Source organism: Cololabis saira, chromosome 23 (genome assembly GCF_033807715.1).
Source record: "Cololabis saira isolate AMF1-May2022 chromosome 23, fColSai1.1, whole genome shotgun sequence".
Lineage (NCBI taxonomy): Eukaryota > Metazoa > Chordata > Actinopteri > Beloniformes > Belonidae > Cololabis > Cololabis saira.
Window position 1 is genome coordinate 26,715,672 of NC_084609.1, and position 27,401 is coordinate 26,743,072.

General features: G+C 40.0%; 1 protein-coding gene across 1 annotated transcript; it reads right to left on the minus strand.

Annotated features, from left to right (window-relative positions):
- Positions 1–2,418: 2,418 nt before the first annotated feature.
- Positions 2,419–26,143, minus strand: fbxo18 (F-box DNA helicase 1). Its single transcript, XM_061714188.1, has 22 exons — positions 26,032–26,143; positions 25,300–25,452; positions 25,208–25,210; positions 23,678–24,240; positions 22,917–23,053; positions 22,505–22,652; positions 22,230–22,411; positions 22,072–22,146; positions 20,575–20,666; positions 19,161–19,329; positions 18,815–19,031; positions 18,630–18,717; positions 18,463–18,558; positions 17,848–17,984; positions 16,500–16,596; positions 16,056–16,222; positions 13,949–14,030; positions 13,062–13,256; positions 11,711–11,836; positions 11,487–11,593; positions 3,793–3,927; positions 2,419–2,863 (listed from the first exon to the last, which is right to left on the minus strand). Exons 1-22 carry the CDS (start codon positions 26,048–26,050, stop codon positions 2,690–2,692), a joined length of 3,162 nt encoding a protein of 1,053 aa, XP_061570172.1. The 5' UTR covers positions 26,051–26,143; the 3' UTR covers positions 2,419–2,689.
- Between the last annotated feature and the right edge of the window lie 1,258 nt (positions 26,144–27,401).

Consider the following 27,401-nt stretch of genomic DNA (forward strand, 5'->3'; position numbering starts at 1 on the left):
AGTTTATGAGTTGGTATTTACTTCAGTAACCTAAGTTCATACTAGTTACGTCCCGGTCAGTATTTCTTTTGACTCAAGTTCTAGGAAAGTGCAAGCTTCATAACTGTTCACATGTCCAGTCTCTTAGACGTATAAGCTGAAACAACAGGAATATAAAGATTTGGCTAAAAAAAAAAAGAAAGTTGAGTAGAAGATTTCAGGGAAAGTTTACAAGAATGAGATTCATTTTAGAAATGTACAACCAAAATGCTCAACCTCAGCTTGAAGCTGCTTGATTAGTGATGAAGCATTCCAGCAGCGCGTGACCCCTGCAGGGACACAACAACGCCTTGCAGATTGCTCTGGCCTCATGTTCCCCTCAAGACATTGACATGCGAGTTCCAGCTCCTGAGGACCCCTGCCGGAACGAGGACTTGCAGGCAGCGCCAGTATCATTCAATGCCTCTAGACATTGTCACGCCAGTTCCTGCGTCTTGCATCCCTGCTGAGACAGGCACCGGGGGAGTGGATCAGACTTCCAGCCCCCGCAGAGACAAGACCATATAAGGATTTCCTGTTGATAGATCACACCTTTGACTGTCTCTCACTGACTTTTTTATTTCTGCCGTTTGTTCTTGTATAAAAAGCTTGTTACAAAATCACTCGATGTCAGCCCACCGACCAAGACACTGCGTCTGTGTAGGTCTGCTGACCGCCGGCTGAATAATAAACTCATAAACCACAAAGCGGACTTCTGAAATGGTTTGATAAATTCCTCAACATTAGCATCAGGGACTGGCTTCAGAAAAAAGCCAGACTGGGTTGACCCTGATGTTAAAGAGTCCAAGTACAGGAGGAAAAAAGAAAAGCTATCCCAGGTGTGGACCAAAGGCTCAGAGAGTTGGCAGCATCTGTCTTCGTCCATGGATGAAGGCTGGGCTAGATCAGGGGTCGGCAACCCAAAATGTTGAAAGAGCCATATTGGTCCAAAAACACAAAAAACAAATAGGCTATGTCTGGAGCCGCAAAAAATGAAAAGTCTTGTATAAGCCTTAGAATGAAGACAACACATGCTGCATGTGTCTATATTAGTTAACTGGGTCCTCGGCTGCATATGTAGCATGCTAATGTCTTTCCACATGACTCTTTTTGTTATGTGAATCTATGGAAGAGTATTAGAGCCAGGCAGGAGAAAAATAAAAATCATATTTTAAAGGACGATTTTTTTTTCATTATGCACTTCGAGAAAAAAGTCGGTATGTCGAGATTAATGTTGAAGTACAATTTTGAGAAAAAAGTTGAAATGTCAAGAAAAAGGAGAAAAAAAAAGAGAAAAGGGGAAAAAAAGTCAAACATTTTAGAAAAAGCTCCAGGGAGCCACTACGGTGGTGGAATTGAGAAATTGTTATTTAATGTACGTATCTAACAGGTTCCTAAAATTAATTATGGAGATGAAGGAAAGCCTAAGATAAGGAACATCCTTTTCCATTCCAAACCAGAAAAATAAAGACGTACATTCGGTTTACTGCGATGCCAAATAACTCTTATCAAATAACTCCAGTTGATCCAAAATGCTGCTGCCAGAACTCTGACTGGTTCTGCAGAGAGAAAACATCTCCCTTGGTTTAGCGTCAGTACACAGATTACCTGATCAGATTAGTTTTCATTTTAGATTCTCCCTATGACATAAAGGTCTTATTGGCTCATTTCACATCAACCTGCCAGAGCTCTTGGGTCTCCGTCTGCTGGTCCACTCACATTTCCCAGAGTGTCCAAGTCCAGAATGGGAGGAAGTTTTTGGTTTCCAAGCTCCTTCCTGTGTTCCGGAATGAAACGCCTTCCTTTTTAAAAGCCTGATTTCATTTTTCTTTAACTCTCCTTATTTTACTACAATTGTTAATTTAAACTATAATTTTATGCCATCTGTTTTACATTTTTGTTTTATTCTGTAAACCACTTCGACTTGTGTTTGAAAAGCGTTACAGTGGCTAACATTGAATTTAAATTTAACTGAACTGCTTTAAACCACAGAAACGAATGAACCTCGCCGTCAATAAGCACATAACTACGCAGGATTTATCTCCTTTGGATTCAAAACTATGCAGACAAATAAAACACTGATAAACTGATGGTAGTGATCACTTCTTCCATCATTAAACTGCTCAGGGAAGAGAAAAACATGCGTCAGCAAAAAGGTTTCCTCCCGAACCCGCCTCTGCTGAAACTTGTTGACTTGTATTTTATGGGTTGTGGAAATATTTCAGTGGTATTTTGTTGAACGTGAACATATCTGACAGTTTCGGAGAAATGAGGCCTAGTTTGTTGCAGATGTTTAGAGTTAAGAGTTCAAGGATTAAGTCACTGATTAACTGATGGCCTGACTCATTACACAATTTCATACTTACAAAATAGTGCGGACACGAAGAATTCAGCCATGAAACTTCAACAATTACTCGTCTTTTATAAAAATGTCTGCTTCTGAAATTATCAAACTTCCAAAGCAAGCAGTGTTGGTCTACATATACATGTCACACAATAACTGGTTGCACTTTGCAACTCCACTGCTTTAACATCAATTTACATGGTGTTAAGATAAAACAAGATTAAAACCGTTTCAGGTGAGACTGCAAAGTAAAAGCGGTTCTCAGTCTCTCGTCCGCTCCAGTGTCTCTGGTGAGTGAACTTAAATCCCGGCTGTTTGCGAGGTAACTCAGTCTCCCCAGTAGACGATGAAATGCCCCGGAAATATGTCATTATGGGACGGCTGCCGTCGCCGTCGTCTCATGACTGAAAACACGTCGTCTGCCATGAGGTAGGCGGTGGGCCCGATGCGCTTCCACGCGCATTTTTCACACAGCGGCCCACCGCAAGTCTCCCTATTGGTCTGGAAGAGACAGAAGGATATTATGATTAGGCCTGTGTTGAAAAAAAAACTATTTTCTGATTCTAAATCGATTCTCATTCATTCCTAAAAATCGATTCGTATGTCTAAAGATTGATGATTTTTTTTCATTATTACATTTTCGCCCGGTGAACTTTAATCCCAGTAGTCACGTCATTTAATTCACACATGCGCTGTTGCAATTTCTTTCTTTTTTTGCACTCTAAATGGATATTGAAAGGCATATTTGAGTTATTTATTTTATACAAATAACTTTTGGTATCGTTTTGTTTATGCCCCAAAAATGATGTTTTGTTGGACACGAGAATAACTACTGCCATGCTTTTGCATTTAAATATGTTTAAAAGTATGAAAACATTAAAGTTTTCAGTTATAAAATTGCATAAATTGTCTATATTTCATTGCTTTATTTTTTTCTTGGGGTTACATTTGCATAAAATGCTAAAAACCAAAAATTCTCAAAAATTAAAAAACAGAAAATGGAAAAACTAAAAAACGGAATGTTGGAAAAAATAAAAGCGATTTCATCCGTCTCTGTTTCCTCCCTGGATCTGTTTGGTATTGCTGCCCCACATGATGTTTCTGAAAGCAGTTCTATCTGCATTCTGGGAGCTGATTGGTCCTTACAGCATCATTAGCTGCCAATACTTGCTGTTGAATCTCAATATTATACTAGTATTAATATGTTGCATAACTACAGTCATAAAATTCAGGCAACAGCTCAAAAAACAGTTTTAATAACACTAACCCAAATCAATATCGAATCGAATCAAATCCTGATTATCAATTCTGAATTGATTCTTGACATTTGAATCGATCCCCAGCCCTAATTATGATCTCAGAATGTGATGTGCATCGCTCAGCCAAAGGCAAAGACAAAATATCAAATGCAGGGTTTAACATTTTCTTACACAAGGCATTTTTTGTTTGTATATCATGAACGGCAGGCCCGCCGTGATTCCATTGGAACAATCTGGGATGCAGCACTGCAGAGGAGAACCGTCCGTCTCTATGGAAACGAGCATCCGCGACCTGAGGAAGTATTCCTGGAAACAACAGTGAGGTGACAAAGGTTTTCATTTTCTGTTCCTTTTAAAAAGGGGACAGACTTGTAAAGCAGCACAAAGGAGCGTTTGCAGCTTCCAGCTCAGACGCTGCCCCTAGAGGTGTGGAGGTTACACTGCTTTTGTTTTCCAACTCCACTTTTCTCTTCCATTTTTCCTGTCTTGTGTCTCTCAGTGGCGTAAGCCAAGACGTCCGGTCTAGCTAGAGGAAGGATTTGTTTGTTGTGGATGTGACACGATGCTGCAAAGCAACACGCACTCCTTACTATAGACAACCAGGATGGGAGTCCAAAGTTACTTTGGGTGCCATTCCTTAACAGTATGGATATAAACCAATATTCCTAAAAATGAAATAGTTTTTTCTTTTTTTAGTTAAAAATAACCTCCATTGTGCTGCTTTGATGTATCATGAGAATCAGTAGTGTTCATTCGCTATATAAAACAGAAACACATGCATTTCAAAGCCAAAAGAAAAACATGTAAAAAGGAGAGAAATGTATAAGAAGAAAAATTTCTAAAATAAAAGCATCTTAAAATGAACAGACTAAGGACAAATGAAAAGAAATGAAACAAGGATATAAACATGGGTGGAGATTAGGGCTGGGCGATATATCGAGATTTTAATATATATCGATATATTTTCAAACGCGATATGGTACGAGACAATATCGTTTATATCGATTTAAAAAAAAATGTTTAATGAAATTTTGATATAGCTTATTTTGTGACAAATTGACTTGAATGTTTTATTTGAGATTTGCACAAATGTTTTGTTATTTGCACAACTGTCAACCTCAGTGGAAAAGTCTGCCTGTTACTGTCTACATTGTATTAATTGCACAGTGTATTTTAATTGAATTGTTATGCAGGAAAGGGATATTTGTTTTATTTTATTTAAGAAGCATTTTTATTCTATATATGCAGGCGGTTTATTTTTATTTCATTTGTTTTATACATTTTGATATTGTGCAGACATCTGTTAATAAAAGGTACCTGTGTGACATTTGGCACGAGGCTTTGTATTAAAACTGACTGTTTTTTTAAGGGTTTGCCTCAGAAAAAATGAAGCTAACAGAGATGCTATGCTATAATGCTTTGGGGGAAACCCCAATTATGGCACAGAAAAAATATCGATATATATTGAGTATCGCCATTCAGCTAGAAAATATCGAGATATGACTTTTGGTCCATATCGCCCAGCCCTAGTGGAGATGAGCACCTGAATGAGGGCTGACTGAGTGAAAGCAGACACTCTGGAAGGAGCGCGGCAGACAGGAAGCCAAAAACCTCCCACCACCACCTCCGTCTCACGCTTGCAGACAGTGAAACCACCTGAGAGAATGCTGCTTAACCCTTTCAAATTTCAAGGCTTCATTTAAAAAACAACCCTCTGAGACCAGAACATTTTCAACAAAACTGAAAACCTTTAATGTGATTAACTTTGAAAGCTGAATCATTTCAGAGGTGAAAACTACTGATTCTGTCCGTATATTCATCTTTTGTGCGAGGGGCAACCTTGTCTCCGTCTCTGCTGGTTGAGTTGGCATCCCTCAAAATAAAAGCGTGTTATGTCTTAAAGGTGTAAAACCATCCTAATCTAGATAAATGGAGAGGGTAAAGTCAGAAAAGGCAACACGCAGAACACACAGGTCACACAGGCAAAAAAAAGCCAAAAAGACGATGATTGGTGCAAGTATGTTGTCGATAAGACGTGCACACGACATCAGGAGTTAAAGATAAAGGCGTGTAGCGTCAGGTCCAGCCTTTCGTTGCCCCTGACATTAAACTAGTACATATTTTTTATGAAATGCTAAAGTGTCTGGACTTCTGATGATTGCTATGCTCTTTTCTGAATAAAATACAGGTTCATAAGATCTGCAGATTTTGGCATTTTATTTCTGTTTACTAATTTGAGATTGGGTTTTATTAGTAATTGGAGTTTATTAGTAATTCTGTTCTAGCAGGTTTTTAGTTAATGAATTAGAACTTCCATTTACTTCCTAAATTTATTTATTTATATATATATTTAAAACAAAAAAAATTTTAATCAACTGTCTTGCACTGGATGAGCGAATGTTCTCGTAAAACACAATGTTTTTATTTTGAGAAGCATGAAAATGACAGATAAGGGATGATAAATCATGAAAGAGGCTGGACATGTTGGTGTCAGGACTTAATTAATCTGAAATCACGCAACAGGAAAATATTTAAATGCTTTCTTTCATTTTTTGGATGGAGTGGCTCTAAAGCTGCCATTTGTGAGATTTAAACCACAGTCAGAACATCAGAACGGTTGCAGAACATCTGGAGCAATAACTGAACACGAGAAGTATCTGGAAATCAGAATCCCATCAGCTTTAGCTGCAGCCAGTGACAGAGCGAGGACTGGGCCGATGTCAGTGTAAGAAAGAGAATGTTGCAACTTTTACTTGATGGGTGTTTGTGCCAAATGTACTGCAAAAATGCTGCATATCAATAAAATCACATCAAATCCAGCTTCCCCCTTGTATGCCTCATGTACACCCACTTAGGGAAACTTGTACATCAAAGTTATAGAAGGTTATAGAAGGGACCAAGGGACCAAAGCCATTCATGTTATCTCATGTCTGAAAAGGGGCTTGTGTGTAAATGAAACGACCTCAAAGATGAGGCACAAAAAATAAACCCTCATCATATTGGCAGCCGGTACTTTTATCCAGGAAAATCCCTTGTTCCTCTGGTGAGGTGAAAGAGACGACCAACTGAACTGGTTTCCAGCGTCAGCAAAGGGAAGTGTTTTGTTTGTGAGAGGACCACCACGCAGCTCAGAGTCGATGTTTAACCAACCCTAATGATGTCCACTGGTGCAAAACACTCCCAAATACTTTACTGCAGCCGAGCATTCAGCCCTGCCAAAGACCAAGAGACCGTTCGTATTTCCATAAGGAAGTAATCAAATAAACTGGAAAGCTCACTCAAAACATGTACAAAACAAACTATCAAGAAGCATCTCAGTAATCAATAAGGCAAAACATATTCTGGACCACAAATCACTCCACATTCCTTATTGTTCGATGGTTTTACCATATTTAAATTACTGTGCGGAGGTTTGGGGCAATACTTATAAATGTACACTACAATCATTGTCAATGCTGCAAAAACGAGCCATAAGGATAATTCATAATGCCGGTTACAAGGATCACACAAATTCACTCTTCTTAAAATCCAAAACATTAAAATGTACTGATCTGGTTCACTTTCAAACACCACAAACTATGTATAAAGCTAAAAACAACATGCTTCCTGGAAATATCCAAAAATTGTTTTTTTAACAGAGATGGGGATTACAATTTGAGGGGGGAGAACAATTTAAAACATCTTTGTGTCCGAAGAACACTAAAAACATTTACCATTTCCATATGTGGAGTGAAGTTGTGGAACAGTTTGGGTGCGGAGCTCAAGCAATGTCCCAGCATGAGCCAGTTCAAACAGCGGTACAAAAAGATGGTTTTCACAGGATACAGGGAGGATGAAGGGCTTTGACAATCACCTGGTGTTTCCACACATCATTTACTCACTTGTTTACTTACATTATTTATTTTCTTTGTTTGTAAATGTGTACATATGTAATGTAAATATGTAATATGATACTGAAATCAACTGAGGATAGTAATTTCTGAGAAGGGAGAAGGGGTAGGATTAAATAAGCACATAAGTTTTTGAATAATAATGAAGCATAAAAAAAACAACCACTGAGTGAGTTACTAATCACCATGTTCAACAAAATGACAAAATGTGTTTATAAGTCTGGTCATCACGAGTCCTTGCAATGACTTTTTAGAACTAGGGTTGCAGGTTTGTTTCTGCTGCCCTGAAGTCACGCTCAAGAGTTCATCTCTGACTTCTACTTTCTTTCATGACGGAAGAAAAACACATTTCTCAGAGGCAGGAAGTGGTGAGAAGCGGTGAGAAAGTGCTGATAAAAGCTCCACCTTCCCCTCTCTGTTTGACTTTCAGCTCTCTAATTCCCATGAAAGCACTTTCTTTTTCGTGTAAGTGAAAGACGAGCCAGTCATCTGTTGTTGATACAGAAACTGCTCGATACACCTGTTTCAAAACCTCCGTTTCACTTATATCACACGTTATAAGACAGGCACAATTCTACATCGTCCTACAATAAGAGGATCTTGAAAATAACAGACCTGCAAAATAAAGTGTTTTTCAATTGGTGCTGCTGAAAATGCAAAACTGGAAAAGATGCATATGATCACTTCTCCAGTCCTACTGATGTGGAATCTGGTCCTAAAAACATTGAGAATGGATCAAACCATTTCATTATTTTTATGTCAAAGCCACAAACATTTTCTGCATCACCATCTAGTTAGTAGGGGTGTAACAATATATCGTGCCACGAAATTTCGCGATACAAAAACGTCACGATACGCGTCATGGAGGTGACAAACTGTAGCGATATTGGGTTATTAATATTAATATATTGTGTTTACTAGTAACATCCTATTGGAGCAGCGGGATCACGTGACGACCGCGCCTCGACCCACGGACCAAAATCTGACTCCGCTCAGAAGAAACTAGTACCGTTTTGTGGTTCCGATCACGGGACTCTTGGGGGTTTTGAGCTCCGAACTTTTACTTATAAGCTGAGCATGAATCAATCTTTTTTATGATGTGAAGATTGTGTCGTCCCCAAAGGTGTGAGGAAGAAACGATAACGGGGTTCACCTTACGGCCTCAGGCTGGAGCAGGTGAAGCTCTTAGCTCTGGCAGAAGATAAATAACAGTCATGTGGGACTTTTCATAGCTTACTTATTTACTTTTATTTATTAATTTATTTAATTTTAGTTGTTAAATTTCTGGAAAAGAAAAAAGTCAAGTCATACATGAGAGAAACTATTGAGTTTGTGGCAAAATATTTGTACTTGTATGAAACTGAAGATGCATAATGCAAACCTGACATTTACTTTTAGTTCAGTTTGTGGAAAATGGTTGGCCTGGCTTTCTCTTTAAAACCTAAACAGTTATAAAGCATTACAAACTGTAGCAATAGGGCAAACGCACAGCATTTTTTTGTATTTTGTGTCCTTCAAATAAAAGAAAAATTTTTCCAGTCATATGTTCCTCATTCAAGGTTGTTAAAAAAATACTGCTATCATATCATATTGTTATCGTGACCTCAATATCGTGTATCGTACCGTATCGTTAGTTAGTGATGATCACGTAAAAAGAGTATTCAAGAAAGTGAAAAATAAGTTGCATAAGCCTTTTTAAAACACTATTTTAGATCAAGTAAACTAAATGAGTTTATCCCTTCCTTTCCAACGTAGCTGCTTTAGATTAGTTCGTATCAGCTGATGCATTCAGCGTGTCATGTGTAGCTGCTGAGCTGTGGGTGTTTGAGCAGGGAGATATGTGGAGATCCTTTGAAGCTTTTATTTATTTATTTATTTACAGCTGCGTAAATCCTCTCAGATAACTGAATCAACGGCCACATCAAATCAAAGTCCCTCTCACTTCAGGCAAAACCCAATCAGAAGAAGCCAAAGCCATATCTAGATGGTATTCCCTACTCTCATGCAATATAACCAGTACTCGAGTTGTAAAAACAAATCAGGGGGGATGGTGGATTTTATCATATGGGGACAGATAATTTGTGCTGATTACAAATAATATAATATATTACAAATAATAGCACTGACCAAAACAGCTGCAGAAATACTGCAGGAATGACATAGCAGCAGTTAAATGCAGCCTTCTGTAAGCTTTAAATATCCACTGGGCTTACATCAAATACATCAAAACACAACAATAAAAAACAGTTTTCTGAACTTATCAATATGACTCTGTCCTTCACAGGATAAGTAAAATGGATCACTGCAAAAACTCAAAATCTTAACAAGAATATTTGTCTTATTTCTAGTTAAAATGTCTCATTTTAGTATAAAAAATCTCATTACACTTAAAACAAGACTCATCACTGGAAAAAACAACAATTTTCACCTGTTTCAAGTAGATTTTCAGTTGAAATAAGTAGAAAAATCTGCCAGTGGAACAAGATTTTTTTGCTTGTAATGAGAAGATAAAACTTGTCCCACTGGCAGATTTTCCTACTTATTTCAAGTGAAAATTAACTTGAAACAGGTGAAAATTGTCAAATAAGTTATTTTTCTGGTGTTATTTTTCTGGTGATGACTCTAAACGATGAAATAGCAGTAAAACCACATTCATTGATGAAATGACATAAGGGATGGAAAGGGGGGATGGCAGTTTTACAGGGGGGATGATTTTGACCTTTTTTATTTCAGGGGGGATGCCATCCCCACTCATCTCGAGTACTGAATATAACGCTCATTAAATATCTAAACTACGCATTCACTTGCTCTGCCAGGGTTTCTGTCCTTCACTGTAGCCGTGTTGCTTTTCTGCAGATCAAATTGCAAAGAAAGCACTCATTTAAATGAATAAAAGCAGAAACTCTCTTCCATTTAGCTTACATCACAGTAACGGAGCTCAGCGGATGATGTCCTTCTTTAGTCGTGATGCACAAGTTTAACTGAGAAGTCAACAAACTCCACTGGAGGTGGGTATTCCACCCCGTCCCCACTTCATATTCTTATACCACCAACAGAAACCACCTACAAGGATCTTTATTTGCCACAGAGACTCTGGATTAAGTGACTCAAGTGCAGCTGAGCACTGGACTGTGACCTGTAATTATTTTGGTGTGCTGTGGAAAGTACCATGCATATTTGGCAGCTGCGGTATTATTTTAAAATCCCCTCCAGAGGAAAGTTTGATGATAAAGAAATTGAGGAATTTACCACAGGAAAACCAGGAAGAAAAGGCCCGGTGATAACGTGCTACAAAAAAAAAGGCTCAGCGTGGGATGGAAATCAAGAACAAAAAAAGATGACGTCAACATTCAACCTTTTACTCCATCGGGAGTCAGAGGACAAAAGAAGTCCTCTCCTATAAACAGCTATGAAAGACAACTGATGAAAATATTTCTTTACATTTTTTGGCTCAGATATATGAATCAACGTCAGTCCTAATCAAAACTACCATGTATCTAATATTTCTAGTAAATTTAACCCTTAAAATACCAGTTTGATGACACGGCCTTACTGTTGAAATGGAAAAAAAACATGAAAGGACTTATTTTCCATATAATATAATGATGTTGATGCATCTTCAGTTTTAGGCGGATGTAAAAGTTACTTCCCTTTCAGGTCATTGGAGGACAAAAAAGTCCAAGTAAAGTCCCTTTAAAAGCAGATGTTTGAATGTCACAGCAATAACGAAACATGCTCTCAATGTCTGGGTTTCATTTTGGATAAAAATAGCATGTTTTCCTTTTCAATGTTTACTATAAGTCTGCACGATTTTCCCCCGTTATAGGCCTCTGCATGAAAAACGTTCTTAACGGTAAAACAAATACAAAAACTATTCACCAAAATAAATCAAATTGAGAGAAAAATTGCCTGGAAGGACATAAGAAAAAGCCCCTGATGACGTAGGAGGGTCAGGAGACGTAGTGTGAGCGTTACCCGAGCAAACGTCAGAGTGCGTAGAAGGTCCGTGGTGGCGACCAGACACGTCTTGGCTCGACTCACCGCCACGTACACCAGGTTCCACTCGTCAGAAGGAATATCAGCTGCACCACAACGAGACGGAGACATGCAGAGGTTTTAAAAACAAGCAGACATATAACACCATCATTAACCGCTGACCAGGAAGTCAAAGGAAATCAATCCCCACAATTAAAACACACCAAACGAGAATGTAGAAGTGTCGGACAGGTTGTGGATTGAACTGGGCGCGCAGGCAAAGTCGTCGGTGATGATGACGGTATCAAACTCCAGACCTTTGGCCTTGTGGACCGTTCCCACGATGAAGTCTGGGGGGAAACAGAAAACCGTCACTGCAGCGGAGACGCGTGGAGACAAAAACAACCACAAAACAAGAGTTCCCTGGCAGCTACAACCCATGATACGTGAAATAGCTACACACATTGAAACTAAAGGCACAGATGTTATTTACTTTTAAGTCTCCAAATCCAACAAGAAACATTTCAAGAGATGAGTCAAAGGTTTCATAAAAAAAAAAAAAAAAAAAGGACCATTACAAGAGGATTATCATCAGCGGTGAACACTGATGAGCTTTTTTAAAGCCTCGTAAAGAGGGTTTATCATAAGATCAGCCTCATCTGAACCTTAAGAAATGAGGCAATCACACTAATGATGGAAGAAAGCTTAAACTAAACTGTTTTACTTGGGAGCAGGACACACAAAAGAACAACATATTTATTTTTCTTCATCTTGAGTGAATGATTGGAAGGGACCGTGTTATTTTAAGGTTACATCCACACTAGTGGGAACTTGTTGCACTTGCAGGCGGCATCAACACTTTTTGTTTTAGGAAGTTCAACAAAAAACACTACCAATGCTAGATATACATTTATACACTAAAAATGTGTCAATTTCTGGGTAGATGCAGTAAATAAGCCACAAGAAGCAGAATACTTCATTCAGGAAGCAAATTTCAGAAATGCACATCTGTGCATGGGACCCGGGTTCTCTTTTTCATGATGATACACATCTATTTGCTGCTAAAATAATAATGTATTGCAGCTAAAATGATCAAGAAGATCCTTTTTTTTTCTACATTAGATAAAACTTGATTACAGCGAGTTTCCTTTTTTTTTTTTTTTAAATCAACGTGTATATTTCTGTAGAACTTACAAACTGAGCTGGCTTTGAGATAAGAGTAATGATAGGTACACTTAGAGGAAAACCCACAAAAACCACATCTTCTAAAAGTGGTTTGGAGCAGACGTCAGGATGACTCATCAGCCCGGCAAAACCTCCTACATCCTCTTTCACTCGCAAAGACGTCGTGCACGCAGCTTTGTTATCGCGTCAGCTGTAAAAGGTCAATAAAGCTTCTCCATCAACACAGTAATCTTGTTTAAATGACTTTACAGCTCAGTTTTACCAGATGTCCCCCCTGACCCGTATTTCAAGTTAACTGGAAGTCGTAAATTGAGGGCGTGTGTGTTTCCTGGAGATGTACAATGTCCGGCTGCTCTCCACTGGTGCAGCGTCTGGTATCTTCACGCGTACCTGCTTTCCGAACGTCACTTTCGAAGCAGGAATACAGACGTGCGACCAGTTCGGGGATGCGACTGAAGAAGGTCTCCACGAGTTTCATTTTTCCATCCAGCTCTTTGTCTTCAGTTAGTGCCACGTAATGCTTAAAGGCTCCAAAGGGGTTCTCCTTTTTCTGGGAAAAACCCCGAACCAGGGGGTCCACTATCGCTGAGGACAGAGAGAGATTCAAAGCCACACATTAATGCTGGTCACTTTCCTTCTTTTACAGCCACTTAAAAACGTATTTACAGCAGCCAGAGAACCTGATTTGAAATGAGAACTTCGCTTAAAACACACTGGAGGACGCACGGAATCTGTTAAATCGCAAAATGTTAAAGAAAGTGACATCTCTGACCTATGTATGTAGGAAAAATAGATAAAAACTAAGCCATGTAACGGCTGCATGGAGTGAGCAGATGTCCATGATCCACGCCTCGGCTGACCTCTACACCCAGATAGATAATCAACACCACATCCAAAACTGACCCGCTCATTCACCCGAGTCACTACGCAGGAAAGTCCGCTTTAGGGGAAGTCCCCACCGGCGACTGTGAGCTCATCGCTTGAGACAGTTAGTTGCCTTTATTCCTTACCAGAACATGACTATACACTATTTGCATTGCATTTTGGGATACATTAAGGTGTATAGGGTGTAATAAATCTCTGAAAATCCAACACCAGATTATGCAACAGCGTGGGTAATAACTCGGTAAAGCTCTTGAAGGTTTGTTTATAGTCCAAACTGTCCAAAATAGTGACTTCAATCATGTACAAAAGAACTTCTGACACCACATCACAACACAAAATCTCTGTAAAGGTGACCTTATGCTAAGACAAATATTGTTTTGCATGAGGCGTACCTTTTGATTTGGTCCCCTTCTTCTGCTGAGTCATCAGTTGGTAGATGTCCATGACCTTCTGGAGCCCGATGTTTTTGACATCCTGCAGAAGAAAATCATCAGTAAAACAAATCTCTTCATTTAAAACTGAACTGACAAGGTAAATGCAACTTTGTAAACACTATATTACATAAAATGTATCGTTTACAACAGAGGACTACGATCAAGTCGCAGTAATATAGTAAATCAGAAACTAGAAGAAGTTAGGTCAGCACTCAGATAAATGCAGTTAAGACGACAGTCGTGTGCAGTTTACAAGAGAAGGTGTTTCTGGAAGTGGGAAGTTTAACACCTTCTTGACTGTAAAAAGAGACGTCTCTCCTTGTGCCAGAAATCACTAACACTGCAAAAACTCAAAATCTTAAAAAGAATATTTGTCTTATTTCTAGTTAAAAAGTCTAATTTTTAGTCAGAAAATCTCATTACACTTAAAACAAGACTCATCACTGGAAAAACAACAATTTTCACCTGTTTCAAGTAGATATTCACTTAAAATAAGTAGAAAAATCTGCCAGTGGAACAAGACTTTTTTGCTTGTAATGAGAAGATAAATCTTCTACTTATTTCAAGTGAAAATTTACTTGAAACAGGTGAAAATCATCAAATAAGTTATTTTTCTGGTAATTTAAGTGTAATGAGATTTTTTTGACTAAAAATGAGACATTTTAACTAGAAATAAGACAAATATTCCTGGTAAGATTTTGAGTTTTTGCAGTGCACCACTGAGGAACGACATAGGAGAACTGTCTCCACTGAGATCACCTTGTGTTAGGGGAGGATAAGGCCAGGCGGTGTTGGGATGAGAGGTGCTTGTGAGAGGGTGTAAGCCTTCACGATCGAGTTTATTGGAACCCCGAGGTCTCGTGTTTTATTCGAGCAGCCAGTGAAGCTCAATGAGTGTTAATGTGTGCCCGTATGGGTTGATTAAAGACTCTGCCTTCTGGATCCTTTGTTGCAGTTTGACTGAATCGAGGCAATAACCCTGAACTATACCAGGAGCTGAGTTGCATATCGAGTCAGGTATGGTCGTATGTTATAGAGCGCAAAACTAGGAGACTGAGATAACACGGTCAGAGAACTGACCATCACACGTGACACCTTTGTGGGAGCGACAGTAGTAGAGCAAATATTTATGTCGATATTGTGGCTGATCAGATTATGAGGAAGGATAAGCAAGACTTCAGTCTTAAGACAGGACAAGTCAAAGATGGTGTTCCTTCATCCATGCAGACAGGTGAGAGAAGCAAGCTGAGGTTTGTGCAGAGATTTCTGGGTCGTCCAGTGACATGTGAAGGTGTGATCGAATCATCTGGTGCAGAGAGCTGGTGTATAGCAAAGAAAAGGGGCCTAGAACCAGAGGTGTATAATCCAAGTGCCATAAAGTAAAAATCCAGTCCAGCAGTTGTTCCAACCATCACTAAACCAGCTCCTCTGCAGGTAGATGGTAGGTAGTTAGTGAAAACACCTGTTCTAAATGTACAGGCTGATCCAGAAACATGGCAGCGTTTTTACTTTATGGCACCTGGATTATACTCTCGAATGTGCTTTAATGTTTTTTTTTTTTTTTTTTTTTTACAAAATCAAAAATAGTTTTGAATCAATCTTAAATTAAGACCAATTTTGAAATGGGGTCAGTCTCAAAGCACCATTAGTTAAATAATTTTCTTTACATAAAGCTGATATTTGCTCATTAAAACATATACCTGTGGGTCAGCCAGTACATTTAGAACAGGGGTTTTCAGGAACAGGGGTTTTCACTAACAACAAGGTCTACATATAGCACGTTAGACCAATACTATCTACTGTATACGTACGTTTTGGCACTTTTTTTTTTATTGCGCATGCTCTCTGCGAAAGGATGAGGCCAATCGGGTCGTAGCACTGCTTCAACTGTGCGATTCCTTCACGAGGAGCTTCCTGGTACCGGCACAAGAGGGTGTCTGAGGCGCGTAATGGTGCGACCCGTGTGCAATCAGCTTTGCAGTCAGTAAGATCGAGGCCAGTTTTTTTTTCTTTTTGTTTTAACCATATTTAAGAATTGAAGGACCACAAGAATAAATACACTTACTCCTATGAAGTGGATCCTGCAGTTTGGGTTGGCGTCGGTGAGCTTGACCGCCTGACTGAATACTCCATAATTACATCTGGACAGGATAGCAATCTTCCCCGGGTTCTGATTCACACCCGACTGCGCCGCCTCAACGGCTCTGCCGGCCGTCTCACTAAACACACAGTCTGGAGGCAAAATAAACTTATTAACAGTCTGAATTAGCTCCAGTTCAACTATTAAGACTAATAATGACCTAAAAAACACAAAAACAAATGTCTAAACAGCAATCACACGGACATGAACTATAATCAGTTTTTCATTTCTGTCACATTAGTGTGTAGCTGTTAGCACAGTCGACCCCTGCTGCGACAGCATATTGTAAAATGTTTCATTGATCGAATCACTAACTGGGTTTCCAGCTACAGGTCACATGTACACACAAACATCACAGTTCGGATTTACCCTTCTGCTTTCCTCCAACGAGAATCTTCTGAACCCCCTTGCAAACTTTGAGGATGGTTGCAGCCACGTAGGCGATCTCAGGACCGAATCGAAAGCTCTGGGCAAAGACATGAATGACATGGAAGTTCACTTATCCATCAACTGATTTCCATGCTCATTTCCTTTCAGCTTATTCATTTATTTATTCCTCAGACTTAATACTAATATTATGATAAATCTATATCCTATCGGAAGCTAAAAAAGAATTATTAGACTCATTGAAAGTGGCTGAACTGTGTATTCTGTTGTAGATATTTAAAACCCAGGTTCTCCTCTCTGGGTGAACCACGTACATGAAGGGGGAACCTCAAACCCTCGGGGGGGCCACACTTGCAGAAGTTGATGATCAATACACAACAAAGCAGGTGAGGAACACACTAGATTTTATCGACAATTTGTTGACCATTTTAGCAAAGATCTTGCAAAAGAAAAAAAAGAAAAATCTTAAATGCAGCTAAAAAAGGTTAAAGTTAAAGTTGCCTCAATTCCTTTCACTGCAGAAGTGTAACTCTTTGTTTTAACCACATTACAAAAAGGACACCTCTGAGTAGCTGCATTATTATAATGACTGTAATTCAAACAGGCCCCCTTTTTAGCAGCAACAAAAAAAGTACCATATTTTCCAGACTATAAGTCGCAGCTTTTTTCATAGTTTGGCCGGGGGTGCGACTTACACCCTGGAACGACTTATGTGTGAAATTAACACATTATTATCGGTATATCAGTTGACATTATTTTCACACTAAACCGCAAAAGGGGGAACTGCAACTGGCGATGAGTCTGACGTAAGTGACGCAGAAGAGGAAACGCTGCATCTTCTACCTCCGAAGTTAGCAGAGTTATTTCAAAGTGACACCAAGGATGAAGATTTCATTGGATTTTAGTTATTTGGAGTGACACGGATGGTTTGGTAAACTTGGCATGTTATTTATGCTATAGCTATCTGAATAACTCTGAATATGTTATGTTAACATACCAGGCTCGTTCTCAGTTGTGTCATGTAACATAATGTAAGTATACCGTACAATTATTCAGCCTGTTGTTGCCTCGATTCTATTTTAAATTGCCTTTCAAGAGGGCATGTCTGTTCTTGGTGTTGGATTTCATAAAATAAATTTCCCGCAAAAATGCGACTTATTCCAGTGCCTTTTATATATGTTTTTTCCTTCTTTATTATGCATTTTATGCCTGGCGAGACTTGTGCTCCGGAGCGACTTATAGTCCGGAAAATACAGTACGTTGAATTTCCGACGCCTAAAGATGCTCTGGTTGCAGTTGAACCTCCGTCTGCTCGGGTATTAGTGTGTACCTGCGTGAGGTAGAAGATGTGAGTGTGGTTGGCGAGGTGCAGGGCGTTGACGGCTCCTCTGAAGGTGTAGATCTGCTGGTGCGGGTCTCCAACCAGGATCTTCCCGCAGCGCTGAGCCAGAAGCACATCCATGATCGCTGTGACAAAACAGATGGAGAAGATGCCGTTAACATTATAAATCACTGACGTGTATGTATGTATGGTTTGCACGCATTGTGGCCATGAAAATGCATCTGCGTTTCATGGCCACAATGTGTGTAAATTTAGGTGAGGTGAACTGTAGAATAATTTTTTTTATTATAATTTGATATACGGTAAGTCTGTTGTTCATTGTTTTGGTTTAAATGTTGAGACAGGAGGAAGCCTTAGAAAAATCTGTCAAGTTGTTGATGAGAAACAGGGGTGGGATTAAATAAGTTTTCTTCTTCCCACTCCCTTTCGAGTGTTAACGAATTAATTTGTATTTTGAATCTGAGCATCTACTGTTAAAGGTATTTGTTTAATTTTCTGTTGCACTTATGTTATATTGTATTGCTCGAAATAAATATATGAACTGAACTGAAGCTCATTTACCGGTAAATGTGAAAGTGTGGATAAAAATGACCCTTTCAGTACCTGGCGTGCAGTCTTGAGCCTCATCGATGAAAATAGCGTCGTAGCAGTCAGACAAGCACGGCTTTGGGTCCTGGAGTTGCCATAACTTCAGATAACCTGAGATGGATATGCTCCAGTCACCATCTGTATCACCTTTACTTCTTTTCCACAATGTGCCGGTGCCTCACCATCGTGGGTCATGTAATAAGCCTGTTTTGACCTCTCCTTCAGACACTTCATTTTGTTCCAGATCTTCTCCGTCTCTCCGGCATAAATCTAGGATTTCACAATGAGACATTCAGCTCGGGGCGGAACAAGGAAAAGGTGCTCTTGTTAGGTTCTTATTCTTTTGTACAAGAGAAAATGTCCCCACCTGCCTATCCTCGCGGTTTATCATCACCCTCATTTTCTTCTTGACGCAGTGAGAGGGGACGTGTGACGTCGTGATGCTCGGGTCTGCTGAAGCCAGGAAGTTGTTGAGAGTTGTGGCCACCACTTTGGCGTTGGCGAAGCCGCCACTACCAGCGGGCAGGACGGAGTTGATGCAGAACGGTCTCAAGCTAAAGGCCAGCTTTTTATGCTGCTGATAGCTGCCACAGAGAAGATCAGAGATGGAAGACTGTTCATTCATCGGCCTTATGTAGCTGAAGTGTCATTCAGGTGTTTTTACGGCATTAGTACACAGTATTAGAAATATTCTTCAGAACTGAAGTTCTTACCGCTTTCCAATGTCATTATAGGCTAAAGAGTGGACAGTTTTGCAGTCCACGTTTCTGGGGAAACGCTGACGTGCCTCACAAGCCACCGAGTTGTTGAAGGCTACGTAGAGGAAGCGGAGGTGCGGCCGCTGCTGAGCATACTGCACCAGTGTGGTCGTCTTCCCGGTACCTGTTTGAAAAAGTCATCAACTCTGAGAAAAAGACTGCGCTCATCTTACCGGCTACAAAAACAAACTAACCACACCGGCACGGAGGTTTCATGCTCTTATCCTCACATCTAGAGTAAAACCACCAGTTTCTACATAAAAACTGGAGTATGTGTACATCTAACGCAAGAAAACACAAACCCTGATAAAGTTGAAACTCCTGACACAAGCGATGCCACAGTGAAATCACGGCATAATCAAACCTAAAGGTGGTCCAAAGGGATATTAGTGTGACTTTTTCTTTTTGGACAGGCAGTGTATCAAGTGTTTAAATCATTACTGCAGGTGCAAAAGATTAATTGGTTTCATAATGACGCATGAGTTCAGATACTTTAACTATCACATATTACTTTGCTCACTCAAATGCATTAAGGAGTATTTTCGTGAAGCCATAGACATTCATTTTGCTCTGCCAAAAAACTAAAATAAACAAACTTCTGTTTAAACAGTTGAGCCATCGGAAGGAAAACAAGTCTGAGTCTCAGTAGCTTTCACGTGCACATAGAGAGACGAGTCGCACGGAGTTTGACAGTCGTGCGCTACAGCCGGTTGTGTTTTGGTGTCATCTGTGGAACAGATGCGAGACAAAGATCAAGATCTGACTGGACAGTCCCCACGGTACAACCCTACACGGAGTTATCACTGTTCCATCAGTCTCCTGACTGATTTCCCCAAAACATTTTGAAAAAAAAGAAGAAATCTCATGAAGTTCACAACCTTTCCCATCAAAACAACACATACTGAAGCAATCACAAGGAGGCGGGAGCAGGTTTTGAGTGATGAGACAAGCGGGAGCATCTATTCAAAACAACAAGGCCGCAGAGCTGCGAGTAATACCTTGGTCAGAGTTTGTATTACAACAACCCCCCCACCCCAGTGGGAGTTTCCTTGTTCCCCTGACCGCTCATAAGCCTATCAGATGATGCAGAGGTAGTTTCTTCTGTAACAGTTGGTATTTTTCCAGTGAAACCACACTAGCTCTTTGTATTGAAGAGGGAAAGAACACAGATGGCTGGCCGGGCCCGGCAGGATAGGTCAAGCTAAATTAAAGAGTTTAATTTGAGCTTCACGGTAAGACAAACTGCCAAAAACACACGCGGTTACACCAATTTTTCAGGTTTAGTGATACATTTCTTTTCAAAAATTAAATAAATAAAAAAAGATGTGATGTGAGGGTCAGTGTTTTTCGTGCAGCTTGTTCACTATACCTGCAAATGCGATGATCTTCACCACGTGGTCGTTCTTGATATTGTGGCTGAGGATCTGCTGCTGTTCTCCTGTCAAGTAGAGCTGGGAACTCCTAAAACACACACACCCAACACACACTGGCAGGTTAACTTCTATCACTTCACACCGGTGTCACGATGTGGTCAAATGACAACATTTAAAAGTTGGAGATAGCTTTATTATGCAAATATATTGTCTTTTAACAGTCTCCCTCAACTCCTGTGAAATCTAACTAATGTTATAGTCAAAGAAATGGCATGACACCACTGACATCCTTTATGTTAGTTATTTCAAAGCCTTGTGGTCAAATGATTTTTACAGAGTGACACCTAGTGGTTCTTAAAAAGAGGAGCTGAAAGTATGCAGGAATAAAAAACAAATATTCTGTCCTTGTGAAGGACTACAGGATTCTGAAGCGTTTAGGAATCATAAGGAGGGATTCTGAGTGACTACGTTTACAGGACCGTCTCAGAAAGTTAGAACATTGTGATAAAGTCCTTTATTTTCTGTAATGCAATTAAAAAAAAACTAAAATGTCATACATTATGGATTAATTACAAATTAACTGAAATATTGCAAGCCTTTTATTATTTTAATATTGCTGATTATGGCTTACAGTTTAAGATTAAGATTCCCAGAATATTCAAATTTTTTGAGATAGGATATTTGAGTTTTCATAAGCTGTAAGCCATGATCAGCAATATTAAAATAATAAAAGGCTTGCAATATTTCAGTTGATTTGTAATGAATCCAGAATGTATGACATTTTTGCATTACAGAAAATAAAAGGACTTTAATCACAATATTCTAATTTTCTGAGACAGTCCTGTACATGCAGTCAAAATTCAGGTTATTGCTGATATTCCGGTTACTGAAACATTCAGAATATTCTGTTTACATGGTAATTAATCGTTTGGGATATCTGGATCAAACCAGCGACGCGCGGAGAACATCATGACGCAATTCCCGTCATTTCTGCTTCTTCTTCCTGTATCCAAATTCAAAACAAATGCTTTTTCGCGCAACTTTTCGCTCACCTTCTTTTAAGTCTCGCTATCCCGGTACTTTCTACCGTCTACAAATGCAGAAATGTTCATATCCTTCATTACATTTATGAAGTGATTAGTCTCCTCCTCACTCCAAAAGTGTGGCGTGGTCTTGCGTTTCTCCGTGTTTATAAGAACTTCCTGGACTCAAAAGACCAGGATTCCTTGCGAACAGAGCATGCGCAGAAAACAAATTCATGTTCCGTTTGATGGGGATATCCCGTTAGGCGTCTACATGACCCAATATTCGGGTTTTAAAAGGAGTAACCCAGGGGTCATATTCGGGTTTTTAAAAAATGGAATATGAGCTAATTTCGGGTTATTGGTGTTTACATGGCCGTGCAAAACCGGGTTATTGCTAATATTCGGGTTTTAAAAGGGTTATTGACTGCATGTAAAGCAGTCAATGAAACTACCGCACTTTGACCTCACCCTTTAGGCCCAGAGCTGACAGGAAAGGGTCCATTCTCCAGGAGGTGAAGGACATAATAGATGTTGTAATGCGGCCTGTGGAAGTAGAAGATGAACATTAGATCATGGGCAGGCTGAGCGACGATAAGAAGCGATGGCGGTCCATATGCGGCTCATACCGATTGCTGATATGAACGTTGTTCCTCTCCAAGGCCAGCAGCATCGTGGCCATGTGACTGAGGTACTCGGTGACGGCTGTTAGCGACATGCAGCCGGAGAGCAGCGACACCAGGGCCTGAACATCTCCCACGCTCTCACTGAGGACCAAGATGACGGCCATGGCTGCGTACGGGTTGGGACCCTGGAAATCACACGGAAATTATGCTAATGAAGCACAAACTGGGCAGCACACTATATTCATCGTAGAGTCTTTCTGTATTTCTTTGACTCTCACCTCAATGCCGAGGTTGTGAGGCTTATGATTGCCAGAGAAGCGTAATCTGACGGAGGCTTCAGCCTGGGGATAAAGCCGATGCTTCTTAACACACTCCAGAACACGCTCTGGCCTCACAAACTCTCCCACTTTATGTTTAGACATTACACTGGATGAGAAAGACACATTTAAAAGTTAAGCCAGCCATCGCATACTTCTGTAATTCAGTCTTACTGAAATTTCCCAAAATGGGCCAAAAAAACTGTACATTCCAAAGAAAATAATGTAAAGACGGGATCACAATTTATGAAAATGAGAATAATTACATTTGTGCAGAAATCTTTAAAAGGACAAACAATGAACGGAAGAAAAACTAAGTGCTTTTTTGTGCCAGAAACCATTAATTTGGGAAGTCCAAGAACATGAAACTTACATGACAACGTTTTGTATGCTGTATTGGGAGTGGAAAGAACTGGTCATCTTATATCTCTTCAGGATGGATAAGATCTCCAGCTCGGCCTGCTTTTCCCCCATCATGTAGCGGTAATAGCGCTTCTTGAATGGCACAAACTGTGAAAAGCAACACAACAAAACATTTGCACTCAACACCAAGTCGGTGACGAGAGCTGGTCGATGTTCAGCAGAGGATTAACACTCTTTCTGTGCAACTGTTATTGATTAAAGAAAACCTGAAGCTATCTGCTTAAAGCTTGTGCTCCTCCATAATTAAGTTTTGTGTTCGATATCAAGTACGTACGTTTTGTAGAATAGAAATGTAATTCTCGTCAGTTGTGAAATAAGACGTGGAAACAGGGATTGTGGCATAGAATTGTCAAATTGGTTTAATCACTGTATGAATTGTTACAGATTACTTTTGTAATACTGTATTTGACCCGGTCTTTGTACGTTTTGACCATATAGAAACGTAATTCTTGCCATTGTAAGAATGAGATGTACCTGCTGTACTTTACTGTCCTTACTTTTTAACAACTTGTGCTTTTTATTATTTTACCTCTTTTCTTATCATTTTATTTGTTATTTACTGTTTGTGTCTTGCTGCTTTTAATGTTGATGTAAAGCACTTAGAATTACCTTGTGTTGAATTGTGCTACATACAGATAAACTTGTCTTGCCTAATATTTAATAATCCCATATTTCATTTCACGAGCAGCTTCCATATTTCCTTGGACTAACCTTGGGGTCCTGGGCGATGTTCTTCCACTGATGGCAGACGAGGCTCACATTGCAATAGATGTCCCGAGCAGGGACGAGGGACAGCACCTGTCTCAGCACCTCCTCGGGGAGGTCGTCCATGCAGCCCTGGGGCTGCAGCAGGCGGGTGTTGGTGCCCAGGAGGCCGTAGTGGGCGTCGGGGAGCGGCTCCACCTCCTCCTCCTTGCTCTGCATGCACAATTCTTCAAAGTCATCATCATTCCCAAACATCTCCGCTGTGAGTCCCTCCAGAAAATCAATCTCCTGGTCCTTCTTTTCTTCGTGATGGGGCGCCATTTCAATAGCCAGTAGACATTCGTCATCAATCTCGTCCTCCTGTTCAACATTCGTGTGAAAATCTGACGCCAACGGGACTGCTAACAGGCTGACGTCGTCATCATCCTCGTCCTCTTCTTCTTCCTCCATGGGAAGGGAGGACGTGGAGGGCTTCGGGGACTTGTGTGGACTGGTGCTGATGACTTTCTCCACTGAGAAGAAGTGGTTGATGACTTTCTGTTGGCCGGAAGGACTTCCCAAGGCAGCAGCTGCAGGTACAGAAATTGAGTAGAAAAAAAACAGACAAAGCTTTAGAGAACTTTCTGTCAAAAGCCAATTAAACTAAGTGAAATCCTTGTCCACAATGGTCATTTAAGGTGAAAGTGTGGCTGCTTTGCAGCAGATTAGAAAATATATGACAGAGAAAACGAAGGTAAGCCAAGCTGTGATGCACAACGGAACAGGGGAACCACCTTCTCCTGTCATCTGCACCAAAATGATGAACTCACATTAAAATATTAAAATCAACCAAATGTATAACATTTTGATGCCAAGTTAATCACATTCCACTTATTTCATTCTTCAATACACAGACTTGTTATGGCCCCTCTGGATTTGACCTATATTTCCAGGGGATCGTACTAACTAGAGACATCAGACAAGTTCTTCAGGTTGAAGCCAATCCCTGAAGTAAATATTTATTTATATGGGTGTTTGGTTTTTGGGGTGTTTGATTTGTAAATGACAGTGCTGTGTGAGTGAGATGGAGATGTCAATTTCCCCGAGGGAACCTCCCAAAGGGATCAATAAAGTCGCCTGAATCTGAAGTAACATAGCATGTAGTTCCTCTACTGGCCACTAGGGGCTCCACAAGTGAGTCAATCACACCAGGAACCTGACAACTGTGAGGAAACTGCTCCAAACACCAAACCTGTGAGATCGTGGATAATCTGTCCATTCATTTTCAAATATGTGTGGTTACCCTGCATCCTTCCTCGGCTGCAGGCAGCTTGACCTGATGTGTAGACTGAGTAAGAGTGCTACCATCTAATAGCATCGGCAGAGAGTGATAATTGCACTTTTAAATGTCAGAGACACCAAATTGGTCCTTGTTAGGAAATACTGTTTTATCTGCATGAAAATAAACACTATTAATCCTGGAAGAGGGAGGTGGTCATCTCAATTATCTGTACACAGGAAACCCCTGGTGTTTATGCCTGAGGCTGGCACGTGAACGTCCTGGTGGCGCGCTGCTGCCCCCGTGTGGTGTGGAGGGGGAAGCAGACACAGACTGCCTTTAATACAGCCAGAGGTTTGGGGTCTTTTACCAGGTTTCCGTCGTTTGTTGGGGGTCCTGGGGGGGAGCCCCTGGTGGGGGCCGCGGCCTCCTGGCCCCTGGTGGGGGGGCTGAGCTCCGGTGAGAGCACTCTGGCCCAGCTCATCACAATCCTGGGGGTTCAGGTGTTTCCTCTTGGCCTTCCCTGGAAAACCAAAACACACCGTGTGAATGTTTGCATGCGTGAATGTTTGCATGCGTGGATGTGTGAATGTTTGCATGTTTGAATATGTGAATGTTTGACTGTGTGAATATGTGAATGTGTGAATGCGTGAATGTTTGAATGCGTGAATGTTTGAATGCATGAATGCGTGAATGTTTGTCTGTATGAATGCATGAATGCGTGAATGTGTGAATGTGTGAATGTTTGAATGCGTGAATGTTTGAATGCGTGAAAGTTTGAATGCGTGAAAGTTTGAATGCATAAATGCGTGAAAGTTTGAATGCATGAATGCGTGAAAGTTTGAATGCATGAATGCGTGAATGTTTGACTGTGTGAATGCGTGAATGTTTGACTGTGTGAATGTTTTCATGTGTGAATGTCTGCATGTTTGAATGTTTGCCTGTGTGAATGTGTGAATGTATGCCTGTGTGAATGTTTGCATGTGTGAATGTTTGCATGTGTGAATCTGTGAATGTCCTCCAGTAACGATGTCAGATACAACACCATCTACAAACCAGCACGTGTTATTGTTATTAAAGTAGTTTTACAGAATCAACTCACCTTTCACCGCCACCTCCATCTCCCCACACAAGTACCGTCACCTAGTAACAAACCTGGATACCTTAGTGTTGATGAGGAAGTGTTTGCATCAAACCTGAAACTAAACACATTTACAAACGTGAATTGCACCAGTATCGACCATGTTATGCTAGCTTGTTTATATTCTGCTGTAATAACTTCTTCTTTAAAAAAGGCAGACATTAAGCTTTCAAAAAGCTTAAATGCGCCGAGAATTATTAGTGCCTACAGGCCTAATTAAATCTGAGAATGACACGAAAAGAAACATGTTTACTTTCCAATAACTTTCTTCTTTCAAATAAAGCGACGCTGAAGTTCGCTTCCGGTTCGAGGGTGAGCCTTAAAGGGCCAGTCCCAGTTTAAAACCTCAAACTGCTCAAAGCTCAGGATTAGGAGAAATGCAGGTTATATTTAAATGGGACATATTGGAAAATATGTGACAAAGGTGACATGCATTCATAGATTTGTAGGTTATGTATTTATTTATTTAAAAGTAATTATACCTGGTCCACAGTGGAGTCTCTGCTCTAATGCAGTAATTTTCCTTTAACCTTAGGACGAATCGGGAGCCAACTTCAGGATGTGCCGCAAAACAAGTTTCTTCTTCGGTGAATTTCTTCAGTAATTGTAAAACACCGACGATCAATATCGCCACCTACTGGATTTAACATGTAAACAAACTGGTGGAGCCGTCCAGGAATCTCATTTTAAACCGAGATGTTTATGATAAAACATACACATTCAGTTGTCAAGGTTTTGTTCAAGTGGTGTTTTCATTATACAAGTTAGTTTTATAAGGTGTTTTAACTGCATAAATCACAATTTGTTTTTCATTCTGACACATTAGACTGAAATGTTTCTCCAAAAGGATAATGGAGAATCACCATTTGCTACAAACAAAATATGAATATATGTGATGAATTATACCCCACAGCTCAAATAAAATGGTAAAATGTATTTATGTGGTAGTTAACTGATAAATATCATCTAAACCATGTAACACTTTTTTCTGCAGACTCTTAGGTGTCCCTCAACATTTAAATAATCTATATAATGCATGTTTTATCTCCTCATACATGAAACTGAGTCATCTAATTTACTATTAACCTTCAATTTTAATAGATAAACTATGCACAAATTCACCCGTCAGTGGTAAACCTTTTAAGTGAGTCTGCTCAAATCTCCCACAACATTAATATTTCAAGACCTGCAACATTTTGTCTTAAATTTTAACTTGTACATCATTTTTTTTCCTCAGTCAAGTGATGAAAAAGAAACAGGTTTATTAGTGAGACTCCTGCCAGCTGCTCACTTGTTGCTGCAAAGTCACTTCAAAACAAAGGCAAAGGTGG

Excerpts from the sequence above, each read along its gene's own strand:
- fbxo18 (XM_061714188.1), bottom strand. Across the intron at positions 17,985-18,462 it reads GGCTCAAGACTGCACGCCAG|CGATCATGGATGTGCTTCTG; the intron begins GTACTGAAAGGG and ends GTTTTGTCACAG. Across the intron at positions 11,594-11,710 it reads CACTTCTACATTCTCGTTTG|CTGATATTCCTTCTGACGAG; the intron begins GTGTGTTTTAAT and ends GTTGTGGTGCAG.